Raw genomic sequence first — 12,253 nt, 5'->3', positions numbered from 1 at the left:
TTAACATTCTCTGAAATATATACAAAAACCAAATCAACCCCCAAACCCATTGCTATCGAGTTGATTCTCACTCATAGCGACACTATAGAACAGAGCAGAACGGTCCAACAGGGTTTCCAAGGAACAGCTGGCAGATTCGAACTGCCGACCTTTTGGTTAACAGCCGTAGCTCCTAACCACGGCACCACCAGGTCTCCCTGAAATAGATAGGCATTTTTGTTTGTCTGGTTTTTACAATGGGTTCCATAGACCTTCATACAGAATCCAGTGATACACAGGCAGCCTTGACATTACTCATGTCATCTTAGGGTCTGGTCTGTCTGCCCTTCCATACATCGTACAAGCAGTTGTTTATCATTAGCAATTTATGTTTTCATATATTTAATACTTTCTTTATTCAAACTGAGTGACTATTATTTCCCTGTCTTGGAATTTTTCTCGTTCCTTTTAAGGTTACTTGGCATTGAGCTACTTTTTAAATATTATTATTGTCAACCAATACTCTCTGTATCATGAACTTCACTATTTTTACCAGAAACTGGGGTAATGTTCCAGGTCAATATTTTTTTGTAATCCATATTGAAAAATAAAAGGATTTCCCATTTTTCTCTCTTAAGGTAAAACCCCTTAATGTTTTTTTCTATTGTTGAAATTCTGATTTGTTCAGTTTTCGATAGAAATTTGCTCATTTTCATGAATCTCTGCCAATTTTTCTAAATTGATTTATTGTTGCTATTAGGTGTTGTTGAGTTGATTCCAACTCATAGTGACCCCATGTGACAAAGTAGAACTGCCCCATAAGGTTTTCTTGGCTGCAATCTTTTCAGAAGCAGATCACCAGGTCTTTCTCCTGTGGAGCCGCTGGGTGGGTTCAAACCCCCAACCTTTCAGTTAGCAGTCAAGCACTTAACTGTTTGCACCACCAGGGCTCCAAATTGATTTGACCTATTATTATAGTCTAAGATTTTTTGGATACCTTCAGAAACCCTTCCTCAAAAAATACCACAAGCTACAGACTCCTTCCTTAAAAATAGTACAACTTTATTTATTTATTCATTCATTTCTACACCAAGATTCTATCATTTTTATTATTTTTCTTCACCTTTGCAACTACATTGTCTCATGGTGTACATATATAAATAAACATCTTTTAATGATTCTTCTTTTTTTATTTTTTTCTTACAAAAATTTATACATACATTGTTATGTGACCCTAATTGCTCTCCCCATACTGTGACAGCACACTCCTCCTTTCCACCTCTGATTCCCCATGTCCATTCAACTAGCTCCTAACACTCTCTGCCTTCCCATCTCACCTCGGGACAGAAGCTGCCCCTTTAGTCTCTTGTATCTACCTGAGCTAAGAGGCACACTCCTCACGAATATCACTTTTTGTCCCACAGTCCAGTCCAATCCCTGTCTGAAGAGTTGGCCTCGGAAAGTGTTTTAATTCTCAGCTGATAGAGAATCCAGGGGCCATGCTTTCCAGGGTTCCTCCAGTCTCAGTCAGACCATTAACTCTGGTCTTCTTACTAGAATTTGAGTTCTGCACCCCACCTTTCTCCTGCTCCATCTGGGACTCTCTGTTGTGTTCCCTGTCAGAGCAGTCATTGGTGGTAGCAGGGCAGCATCTGGTTCTTCTGGTCTCAGGCTGATGAAGTCTCTGGTTTAATGATTCTTCTTAATTTAAATGTCAAATTTCATATGACATTCTTTCAACTCTATCACATATCCAAAGATACTATTGACATCCCTTCTGTCGAGTATACTTCTGATTATGGATAAGAAAAATACCATCGCCTTAGGGAGCAGTGCTCCTCAAAGGTCAATATGCATAAAAATCAGCCGGGGATATTGTTAAAATGCAGATTGAGATTCTGTAAGTCTAGAGTCTGAGTTCCAACAGTCTTCCAGGTATTGCAGATGCTGCTGATCAGGGATTACATTTTGAATAACAAGGAGCTAAGCTTTTTCCTTTTCACCTGTTCTACTTTAAATTGTACTTTTCACCATGAGTTTGTAATTTTTTAGTTAACCCTTTTATGTTTCCCTGGAACTCTTTGATTTAGTTAACATTTGTACCAAACCAAAAAACCAAACTCACGCAACTCATTGCCGTTGAGTAGATTCTGGCTCATAGCGACCCTGTAGGATGGCGTAGAACTGCCCTATAGGGTTTCCAAGGAGTGGCTGGTGCTTAGAACTGCCAACCTTTTGGTTAGCAGCCAACCTCTTAACCACTGCGCCACCAAAGCAGCAACATTTGTGCAGTACTATATAATTCATAAAGCATTTTAACACAGATTATTTTATTCCGCAGACAGAACAACCTTGTGTTGTAGGGTGAGCACTACCACATGGTGGCTTAGGGTCCTAAAGTTCAAGAGTGTGCTGACTTGTCTGAGGCCACAGAATTAGAAAGGATCAGAAAGAGCATTTCAAATCTTGTACTATTTCCACTACCTCATACTACTCAAATTCTATGTTACTTTCCTTCTCTTACATATCTGCTGCTGAAGAGAATGGGCTGCTTCTACAGTATTTCTCTGTATTCTAAGAATAGTGTAGGTTGCTAGAACAGAAATCCACTCAAACTACTTTATGCCAGAAAAGAGTTGTGGGAGGGGAAATTACTGCTTCACACTGCTGGGAAGGTCAAGGATGGAGGTGACTTTAGGCATGACAGAATTCAAGGAAACAAATAATTTTTCAGGTCTCTCATTCTTTTTCTCCTTTGCCTCCTTCCTGTTCTCTTTCTCCTTCTCTGGTTCTCTCTCTCCTAGCTCTTCTCTGCTGACATCTTTACTCCTATTTCACATGTGAGAGCCATTCTCTCTCCCATCTGTGCAAATACCTAGATTCTAATTAGACACTTTCCCTCCCTGAGCTGATCACTATTGCCAGGATATAGGATCAGGTCTGGGCCCCATGCCCATTCATGTGGTCAGGGGAGGTGGGGTAAGATGACTGGCAGGCCCTTTAGAACCACATGGAGTATGGGATGCCCACTTCCCCCCAAGAAGGGGAGTGGTCTTCCCAGAAAAAGGATGTAGGAGGTACTGACAGAAAAATTAATTAATACATATCTGCTCTGTTTTACCTCTTGGTTTCCCAGAACACATACACAAAAACACGCTGTTCCAAAAGCTCCCTGTCTTGACTTAATACCATTGTTCTACAGTTTAACTTCTCCCAAAGGGGAGATAGTCAAAAATTATGTCCAGTTACTACACTGAGCTCAGGGTTCAGATCTCTGTAGTCTTCTCAGTTAGGTTTAGAAATAACACCTCATGGTTATATGCAAATAGAGCTAAATCATATTTTTGCCTACTCCTGATATATGATAAAAGAAAAAACATATAATCACAATAATATTTCTCATTTAAAAAGGGGAAGCACCATACTCTGTTCAACAGTAAAGAACATAAGACATATTATGCTGGACAGATGGGAGAGTGGAGGCTAAAATGGCTTAAGTTCCTTCGTCAGCCAATGTGTTTTACCCTAAGCTCTGCTCTTAGAAATCCTTTCTTGTCCAGTGCCCTCCATGGACATAACTGAAAGGGCCACCACAGCCTGCCCTTCTGGGAGATCTTTCAAATCAGTTCTGACTCATGGTGATCCCACGTGTGTCAGAGTAGAACTGCACTCCATAGGACTTTCCATGGCTGAATTTTCAGAAGTAGATTGCTAGGCATTTCTACCGAGGTGCTTCTGGGTGTCCTCAAACTGCCAGTCTTTCGGTTAGGAGCCAAGTGTGTTAACCATTTGTACCACCCAGGGACTCCTTCTCTTGCCTTAGGTATCCGCATTCCGTTGGCACGGTTCCAGGGGCCTGGCATTTGCTGTAGTGATTGAGCAGTTGCAGGACCCATAGGATTAAACTCACTTAAAACTTATCTTACTTAGAACTTTAGTTAGCTACCAGTAGAGTAGGTTCGTGGAAACTCTGTTAGCTAGTAACTAACAGCAGAAATTTTATGAAGAACCTTGTCCCAGTCATTGATATTTCTGTCTCTTGGTAAAGGAGACTGGGCTTAGCAAGTCTCCATGGTTTTGGTTGCCTTGGAGCTGTGGTGATAAAGCAGGGTTCACCTACTTCCTGATTCAGACTGTATTACAGTCAATGATGCTTTATGATGAGGAGATTATTGCCTTTGATATTTGGAAGGTATCTGGGGGATCAGCCTTCTACCATTTCTTTAGCTCTTCCCATGAATCTTATTTCTTGCACGTTCCCAAATTCTTTGCTATGACTTGAATTAACTAACTTGAGACAGAAAATTCAACTTTTGCAATTCTAATCACCCAAAACTTGAAAGGTCTTATATTCCTGGGTACAGATTGAAAGCATTTTCTTAGCAAAATTTATCTTGCTTTTCTGCTTTCAGATAGGTACTTACCAAAAGTTAAAGAAAGTGGGCAATACAGCTTATTTCTTAACTTTTTAAAACTAGTACCTGTAACATGGGGTCTCCATGAGTCGGAATTGACTTGATGGCAATGGGTTTGGTTTTTGGTTTGGTTTAATGCCCATAGTCTGAGAATCAAGATACTATAGTTGACAATTTAATCGGTTACTTGGCTACCAACTATCAAAGATTACAACTTCTTAGCTATGGGTTAAGGGATTGTCATCACCCCAACTCTCCCTCTTACTCATTTAAAACCACATTTTAGAGTGTCACTTACTATCTTAGTCATCTAGTGCTGCTATAACAAATACCACAAGTACATGGCTTTAACAAAGACAAATTTATTCTCTCACAGTCTAGTAGGCTACAAGTCCAAATTCAGGGCATCAGCTCTGGGGGAAGGCTTTCTCTGTCGGCTCTGGAGGAAGGTCCATGTCATCAGTTTTCCCTTGGTCTAGGAGCTTCTCAGGCACAGGGACCTCGGGTCCAAAGTACACGCTCTGCTTCCAGTGCTCCTTTCTTGGTGGTATAAGATCCCCATGTCTCTCTGCTCACTTCTGTCTCTCGTATCTCAAAAGAGATTGGCTTAAGACGCTATCTAATCTTGTAGACCTCATCAATATAACTGCTGCTAATCCATCTTATTACATCACAGTGATAGCATTTACGACACATATGGAAATCACATCAGATGATAAAATGGTAGACAATCATACAATACTGGGAATCATGACCTACCCAGTTGACATATTTTTGGGGGACACAATTCAATCCATTGCACTTACTATACCCTACCTCTCTTAAAATCTGTAGGGCAGAAGTTCAATAAGGGAAATCTAGAAACAACGGATGTTCACCATAGCTTTTATCAAGTTCCTTGTGGTTTTTTGTTTTACTGTACATTTACATTTGTAAATGCTCACTCTTTTGTTTCAGAGAAAGTTGTAACTTCTAAAGTGTTTTCAATCTTCTTTCCCAATGAGAGTCACCTTGTCCCAGGAGTTTTCTTCATAGACATTTTATTGTACCTATTTCTGTAGATTGTGTAGGCGAGTAAATATTGTATTTAGAATCAAAATGCCTGAATTCAAGTCTTGTTTTAATAGTCAAGTAACTTTGGACAATCTTAGAGAAGTTAATTAATTCCTCTTAATCTCTTTATCGAGAAATGGCCTAATAATACATTTTATGCCTTTCTTTCAGGTCTATTACAAGGATCCAATATGTGTCATACATGAAAGAATTTTTAAAATTATGCATTTTTATAAAATCATAACACTATTACTCAAATAATTGTATTATTTATTTTCTTTTAAGCACCCTGAAATTCATATAATTCTATTTCCTCTCTTCTTATAGCTCTTAAAACTTTTATTTTTCTTATAACTTTAGGATTTTGCATTTCTTTGGACAGATCTCCACTCTGTTATATCTTTTCTCCATTCATTCTGAGCCCTGGAAGCTGGCCCAGCTTTTTCTTTTTCAGTTTTATTATGACATGCCCTTGGGCAGATTGTAAAGTACACCTCTTTTCATCACTAAGGTTACACACAATTTCCTTTCTATAAGGGACAGTGATTTGTCCTGGTTCCCTTACCACTGAAAACATTTGTCCTGATACACATGAAGAGTCAGGTGATTTCTTGACCCTCCTCAAGCATGTTCTTTCTGTCTCTTATATCAACTATATCCTCTTTCTGATTTTAAATGAAAAGTACTTGGCAAATAGTTAACCCCATTTACTTCTTGCCAGAGTTCTATTTCACCCTTGATGCCAGTCCCAGACCCACATGCAACTTTTACTGAAACATCTTTTTAAATCAGATGACAATATCTTCTTTATCCATAGCATTTATATCCTTGGCTTGCTGAGTGGAGAAAGAACAAAATTTTTCCAACATCTCTGGTTCTTTTTCTTTTGATATGGTTCCCAGAATAAATCCTGCCTCTTAGTAAAAGGAAAGTTCTTAGACAAGAATCTAGGTCTTAGAACTTCTGGACTAGATTTCTTTCTTATTCAAATCTGTGTGTTGGTTTATATTTAAACATAAGTGAGGACTGAAGTCTTAATGAGTTGAGAAAGATTTTTGGGTGCCCAGAAAACAATGACTAAGTTCGTGGAGGTACATAGTTTTAAAAAAAATCTAAAGGAGGTTTTGCGACCAAACAGGTCATCTCTATAACAAAATATAAAATAAATTATGGCCAGAGTAGTAATAATTTCCTTTTGGGTAGGGGTTCCTAGAGGCTCCAGGAAGATGGCCCAAAACATCTGAGTAAAGTATCTTGTAAGTGAAGTGCCATCTGTCCTGGCACTAACTTTTTACTTGACTTGAGTTGTAGGAGGAACAGACGCCTTTGCATATTGCTTCCCGCCTGGGTAAGACAGAAATTGTCCAGCTGCTTCTACAACACATGGCTCATCCAGATGCGGCGACTACAAATGGGTACACACCACTGCATATCTCTGCCAGGGAGGGCCAGGTAGACGTGGCATCAGTCCTCTTGGAAGCAGGAGCAGCCCACTCCTTAGCGACCAAGGTAAGAGGAACGACGTCATGACAACGGGGACCAACAGCATTCCTAAGCCGGGGCCCTTCTCTACTACACTAGTATGAGAAGAGTAGATATCCATTAGGCCTCTGACTGACTTCTTTCTCTTTGAATATTTTAGATTCATGGTCTAAATGATCAAAGATTCCATATAATATCTCCAGTAAAGAACAGTGGATTTCATTCTACTAACTAGTATCAATGTTGTTTCTAGTACATGTATTCAGTACTTAAACCAAAATGCATTTCCTTAAGACAAGGGCTACTTTCTCTTCTCTTACCATTATAAAATCTATAATGTATTCCCAAGAGGCAAAAAAAAAAAAAAGATCCCCGAAATCATTGAAGTGATATTGCTGATGAGGAAGAGAATACTGCATTAGATTGGCAATACTATATTTGCTGAGAATTGTAGTCCTATCTAGACGTTCCCTTAATTTTGCCTTTACTCAACCTTGGTATTAGCCATCACCTGTTTGGCATTTCCGTTGCCATTCTGATCTCTAATCTTTACTCTACCAGCTACACTTTTGCCTGCATTTTTACAGTGTTTTAACAGAGCTGGCTAGAGAATCACACTTTTTAGTTGTGGTTGTCATCTAAAGAGAATATTCACCAGCCTCAGTTTTACTTTTGTTCAAAGCTTCATAATAGAGCAGAGTAATTTGAAATTTATTATTTGGAGGTGACTTAGAATGAAACATGAGCACATTCAGCTCGTTGGAGCAAAAGAAATTGGGCTAGTGCAGAACGGTAGGAAAATAAGACAAGTTAAAGCCTAGAAGAAGTGAATTTGTTGCAGGGTAAAATCCCATAAACAGAACAGTGATTAGGATTAATAGACAGTTTCAATTTGCCCATAATAAATAGGCATAAATACTGCATTCAGGGGAGAAGGAAGTGGGCAAGCACGATCTGAGCTAGTGTTTCAATCTAGCTGTTATGGCTTATCTGGTTGCTTATGGCTGTAAAAAAAAAAAAAAGTTTAATATTAACATCGGTAATTATTTAAATTCTGAAAATCCAAAGAGTTTAAGAGATTTTTTTAAAAAATCAAAAACTAAATAATAAACGCATTACAGTAATAAGAATAATGACCCAATAGAGTCTGAGTGATTACACTATCAGATCAAGGTGATAAATGAAATAAGAGACACAGAACTAGAGAATAAATCAGTCTCTTATCTTCCAAAGATTTTTAGGATTTAAAAAATTTATCTAAAGCCATAGTAAATTAGGGCAGTAAAATAGAAGAAACATACTAAACAGGGCTGTGCAACAGTGGAACTGATTGGAGATCTGCACAATAATTGACTCATGCTCATTAAAGCTATTTAAGTGTTTATAAGTATCAGAGGGTACATGAAGTCCTGATGAGATTAACACAGGGGAAGAAGGGAGATATATGACTCAAGAAATGCTTTCTAACCTCTATTTTGTGATCCTTCATTCGGTAAAGATTCTATGTAATTTTGACTAATAAGAGTTTTCAAATTTATAAAGGGGCTGGGTCACTATTCCAGCAGGACTTCATGGATAAGGAATTTAGTTTTTCTTCCTCAGCATATGGTTTGTCTCAAAGAAAGATACTTCACATCCCAAATGTCACCTCAGTCAGTGTATGCGCTGGGTGGAGGAGGAATAGCTGTAACTACAAGCGTTGGTTTATATGGACTAACGCAAGAAGAAGGAAATACTTCCTACATTTGCCCCACACTTGGAAAAAAACTGGAATATTCACTCTCCCCCAAGGACTTATTAGTACCAAATGTTCAAAAATAAGCAAATAGAAAACAGCATCTTAAGTTAACAATTGTCTGATGACATTGTGATGGGGTAATATTGCTTCTTGGGGGATACTCTGTATTTATAATGAGTGCTTAAATGGTCTTGAGGACAAGCCATACATTATAGCACCTTCCAAGTATATTTTCTGGATATGTTTACAGGCCCTGGTCAGCTTTAAAATTCTCCCACTGTTGTGCCAGAAAAGCATGTGGTTAAAGTGTCTGGCCAAGAAGATGGTTTTGAAATCATCATGTAGGAACTGTGCCATCCTCTAGATCTGAGTCCATGGATTTATCTGTTTGCAACATATTGCTAGTTACAGAGAGTGGCTATTTGTTAGATACACAAGACATTGAATGTGTACATACAAACATGTGTAGGATAGTGGTCTTTTAAAAATGCTTTAAAGCTTCAGTGTGTTCAAAAGTCTGGGGTTAATCAGCCTAACGTCTTGCCAGAAGTAGAGTGTATTTTACCAAAGGAATTGGTCTGTTAAACAGTGTGGGTCTTCTGGGAAAGGGGACAATAGCCAGTGTAAGAAGTGCTTTCTAATGGTGAACATTTTTTCTTCTGGAGACTTTATCTTGCCATTTCTGCAGAAAATACAAATCAACTGATTGGCAGACAATTTTTTTTAAAACCGTGGCTGCCAAAATATCTTAAAATTTAAATGAAGAAATTCTGAATTCGGGTGTTATAAAAAGGATGGCGGACTGGCGAAAACGCAGCTGTTGTCTCAATCTTATTAAGAAGCAAGAAAAAGGCTTTTTGTCTTTCCACACACAAATCAGAGTCAGTTTACTGACACCAGTGGCTTTTATAAATTCCAGACCTATAAAGTCGCGTTTCAGTCTCCAAATCCTCAAATAAAATTTCTTTTGTTCCGTCTATCAAGCCAAACTTTTTTATGTTAAACTTCATTCTTTTTCCTACTCCTTGTTTGCTGCTAACAGATTTAATGCTACCGGTGTTTTTCCCATATGGAGAATCAACACGGTTAACTTAATATGTTAACAAATAAAAACAATTTTATTTAGGCAGTCACTAAAAGAAATACGAAATTTCACTTCTATTCTCCTCATTTTCAGAAGGGTTTTACTCCACTACATGTAGCAGCCAAGTATGGAAGCCTGGATGTGGCAAAACTACTCTTGCAACGCCGCGCTGCCGCAGATTCTGCAGGGAAGGTAAAATCTCTGTAATATATTTAAGTTACATAAGTCTGTCGAGTTTGAAGATTTGGAGATCTGGATGTGTTTAATGATATTTTTTTCACTCTTCTAAACGGAATATGAGTGCAGCTGATAGAACTATGGCAGATTGACATGGTGGAGATGTCTGTGATTTGTCCATGTACACGCAGATTCAGAGGCATTTAGACTGTGCCTCGAGCCTTGTTCTTCTCAAAACAGGGCCTGGAATTTCTCTCGATGCAATGTAATGTAGTAATTCTTACATAGCATTTTAGATTTTTATTTATAGTGAACATCACTTGGCATACTTGACTACTACGAGATGGATTTTACTAATTGAAAGCTCAGCCAGTCATTTTCAGTTTTAAATTTCTAATATAAAAATTATTAGGTATTGGTTTATTTTCATTCTTTTTTTTTCTGTTGACCTTATTAATTAGTTAATTTATTAACATGGGTTTAATCAATTTCAGTTTCCACGCATCCTGGTAGCCTTAGGGCGGCTAGCACTAATTTATTAATGCTGAAACTTAAACACACCCTTTACAGAACGGCCTTACCCCGCTCCATGTTGCCGCTCATTATGACAACCAGAAGGTGGCGCTGCTGTTACTGGAGAAGGGTGCTTCCCCTCATGCCACTGCCAAGGTGAGGACTACAGAAAAGGATTTATAGACGTAGGATGTAACCATAATCTGAAAGCACGTGGGAATTGTTTTTAAGACACATGGTATGATATAACTGCAACTAACCCTAGTCACAGTAACTTTTGGTATTGACACCTTTTGTAATTTTTTTTTTCCTACCAGTTGTTTTCATATGGGCTTTTAAGATTTTTACAGTCAGCAAATATAAAGGGGGATGTGCCCATCAGCCAGCGGAGATTAACCTAATTGCCAAGGTTTAGCGTTTTAGAGACTGAAGTCTGAATTTTGAGAAATGAAACACAATAAAGGCAGCACAAGTTTTTTTTCTCACCTATAAACTGAATGCTGTGCCATAACATCTGCCTTTGGACACTCATTCCTTCAAGGTTTTGAAAGTTTCATCGTGCTATACACAAGAGTGTGTTGCTCTGTCTTTTAAATGTTTCATCTGTGTTAATTGTTGCATATATCCTTCTAAATCCCTAGCCCAGGAATGCCTTTTTGGTGTAGGTCTAGCATCAAACTTTAAAACAGCTGTAATTAAGACTTGTACCTGTGGACAGGGGATTTTCCACCATTCACTTGCCCCCTTATTATACTGAAAACATAAGTGAAAGTCACATAATGCATAAAGCCACTGTTACACATTTCATTCATTCATTCCTTCAGCAAACATATTGAGAATATATCAGACTCTCCAGTAGGTTCTGGGGATATAAACACAGATAAGACATGGCCGATGCTCTCATCTGCAAATTTTCAAATGAGGTGACCTATTTAAAAGTGTCTAAAATTTAAGGAGTCACGATGAAAATGCAGTATTCCTATCCCATGGGAAAATTAACAGCCAGTGTAAGTAGTTTCCCGTATTTATAGTTCATAGAAAAAGGCTTAATGAAGGCCTGTATTTAAGGAATTCTTAACTTGACGATGAGGCCCATACTCACATGCTCAGCAAAACGTGAGTATTTCAGGGAGTCACTAAAGCCAACTATAGACCTGGGATTTGCATGTGAATATGAGCATTTCTTTGGAGAAATGGCCAATATCTTTCATTAGGCTGTGTAAGGGGTGAACATTATGGATCACTGCTGTATGGAATAATGCATTTTCATCACTTGGGTCAGTGTCTTTCTTCATCTTTCTGTCAAACGTATGACAATGTAGAGAGTAATTAATCTGAAAACTCTTGTTGGTAATTTTATGGCTCTTTTTTAATAAAAAATATTTATTGTGATGGGAAAGTATGCTATACTAGTGACATCATAACAACAACAGCAGTAAAAACAACTATTCATCTGGGAAACAATATGTCAAGCTCTTTACATGAAATATCTCATTTAATCTCACAGTAATCCCATGAAATGGTATTATTGTCACTCCCGTTTTACAGGTGAAAAACTGAGGTTGAAATAGGTTAATTTATTTGTCTAAAGTCACATGACTATATGTGGTAGAGCTAGGATTTGACCTCAGGCATCTTACTTTACAGCCAGCACTCTTAACCACTGTGTACCACTGTATCCCAAAGCAGTGAAAAGAAAACCATTCTACTTCTGTTCCAGAAATATGTACATAGATATACTCATGTCTATTTAAATTATACATATATAATAAAATGAAATACTATATATAAAAGTATTTCTATTGTGTATGT

General features: G+C 38.0%; 1 protein-coding gene across 19 annotated transcripts in view; it reads left to right on the top strand.

The window, feature by feature from the left end:
- The window catches only part of ANK2 (ankyrin 2), a 773,539-nt gene that overhangs the window by 644,337 nt on the left and 116,949 nt on the right, over nucleotides 1-12,253 (top strand). For 17 of the 19 annotated variants that reach the window (XM_023740207.1, XM_023740209.1, XM_023740204.1 and 14 more), the window contains 3 exons: nucleotides 6,759-6,956; nucleotides 9,845-9,943; nucleotides 10,499-10,597. In XM_023740207.1, coding sequence (XP_023595975.1) covers nucleotides 6,759-6,956; nucleotides 9,845-9,943; nucleotides 10,499-10,597 — 396 coding nt within the window. The remainder of the gene's footprint in view (nucleotides 1-6,758; nucleotides 6,957-9,844; nucleotides 9,944-10,498; nucleotides 10,598-12,253) is intronic. The other 2 variants (XM_023740206.1, XM_023740202.1) reach the window with 1 other exon arrangement.

The sequence above is a fragment of the Trichechus manatus genome, unplaced genomic scaffold, assembly GCF_000243295.1.
Source record: "Trichechus manatus latirostris isolate Lorelei unplaced genomic scaffold, TriManLat1.0 scaffold00150, whole genome shotgun sequence".
Classification (NCBI taxonomy): Eukaryota; Metazoa; Chordata; class Mammalia; order Sirenia; family Trichechidae; genus Trichechus; species Trichechus manatus.
The sequence above is the reverse complement of the archived record's forward strand: the minus strand, read 5'-3'. Positions and strand labels throughout refer to the sequence as shown.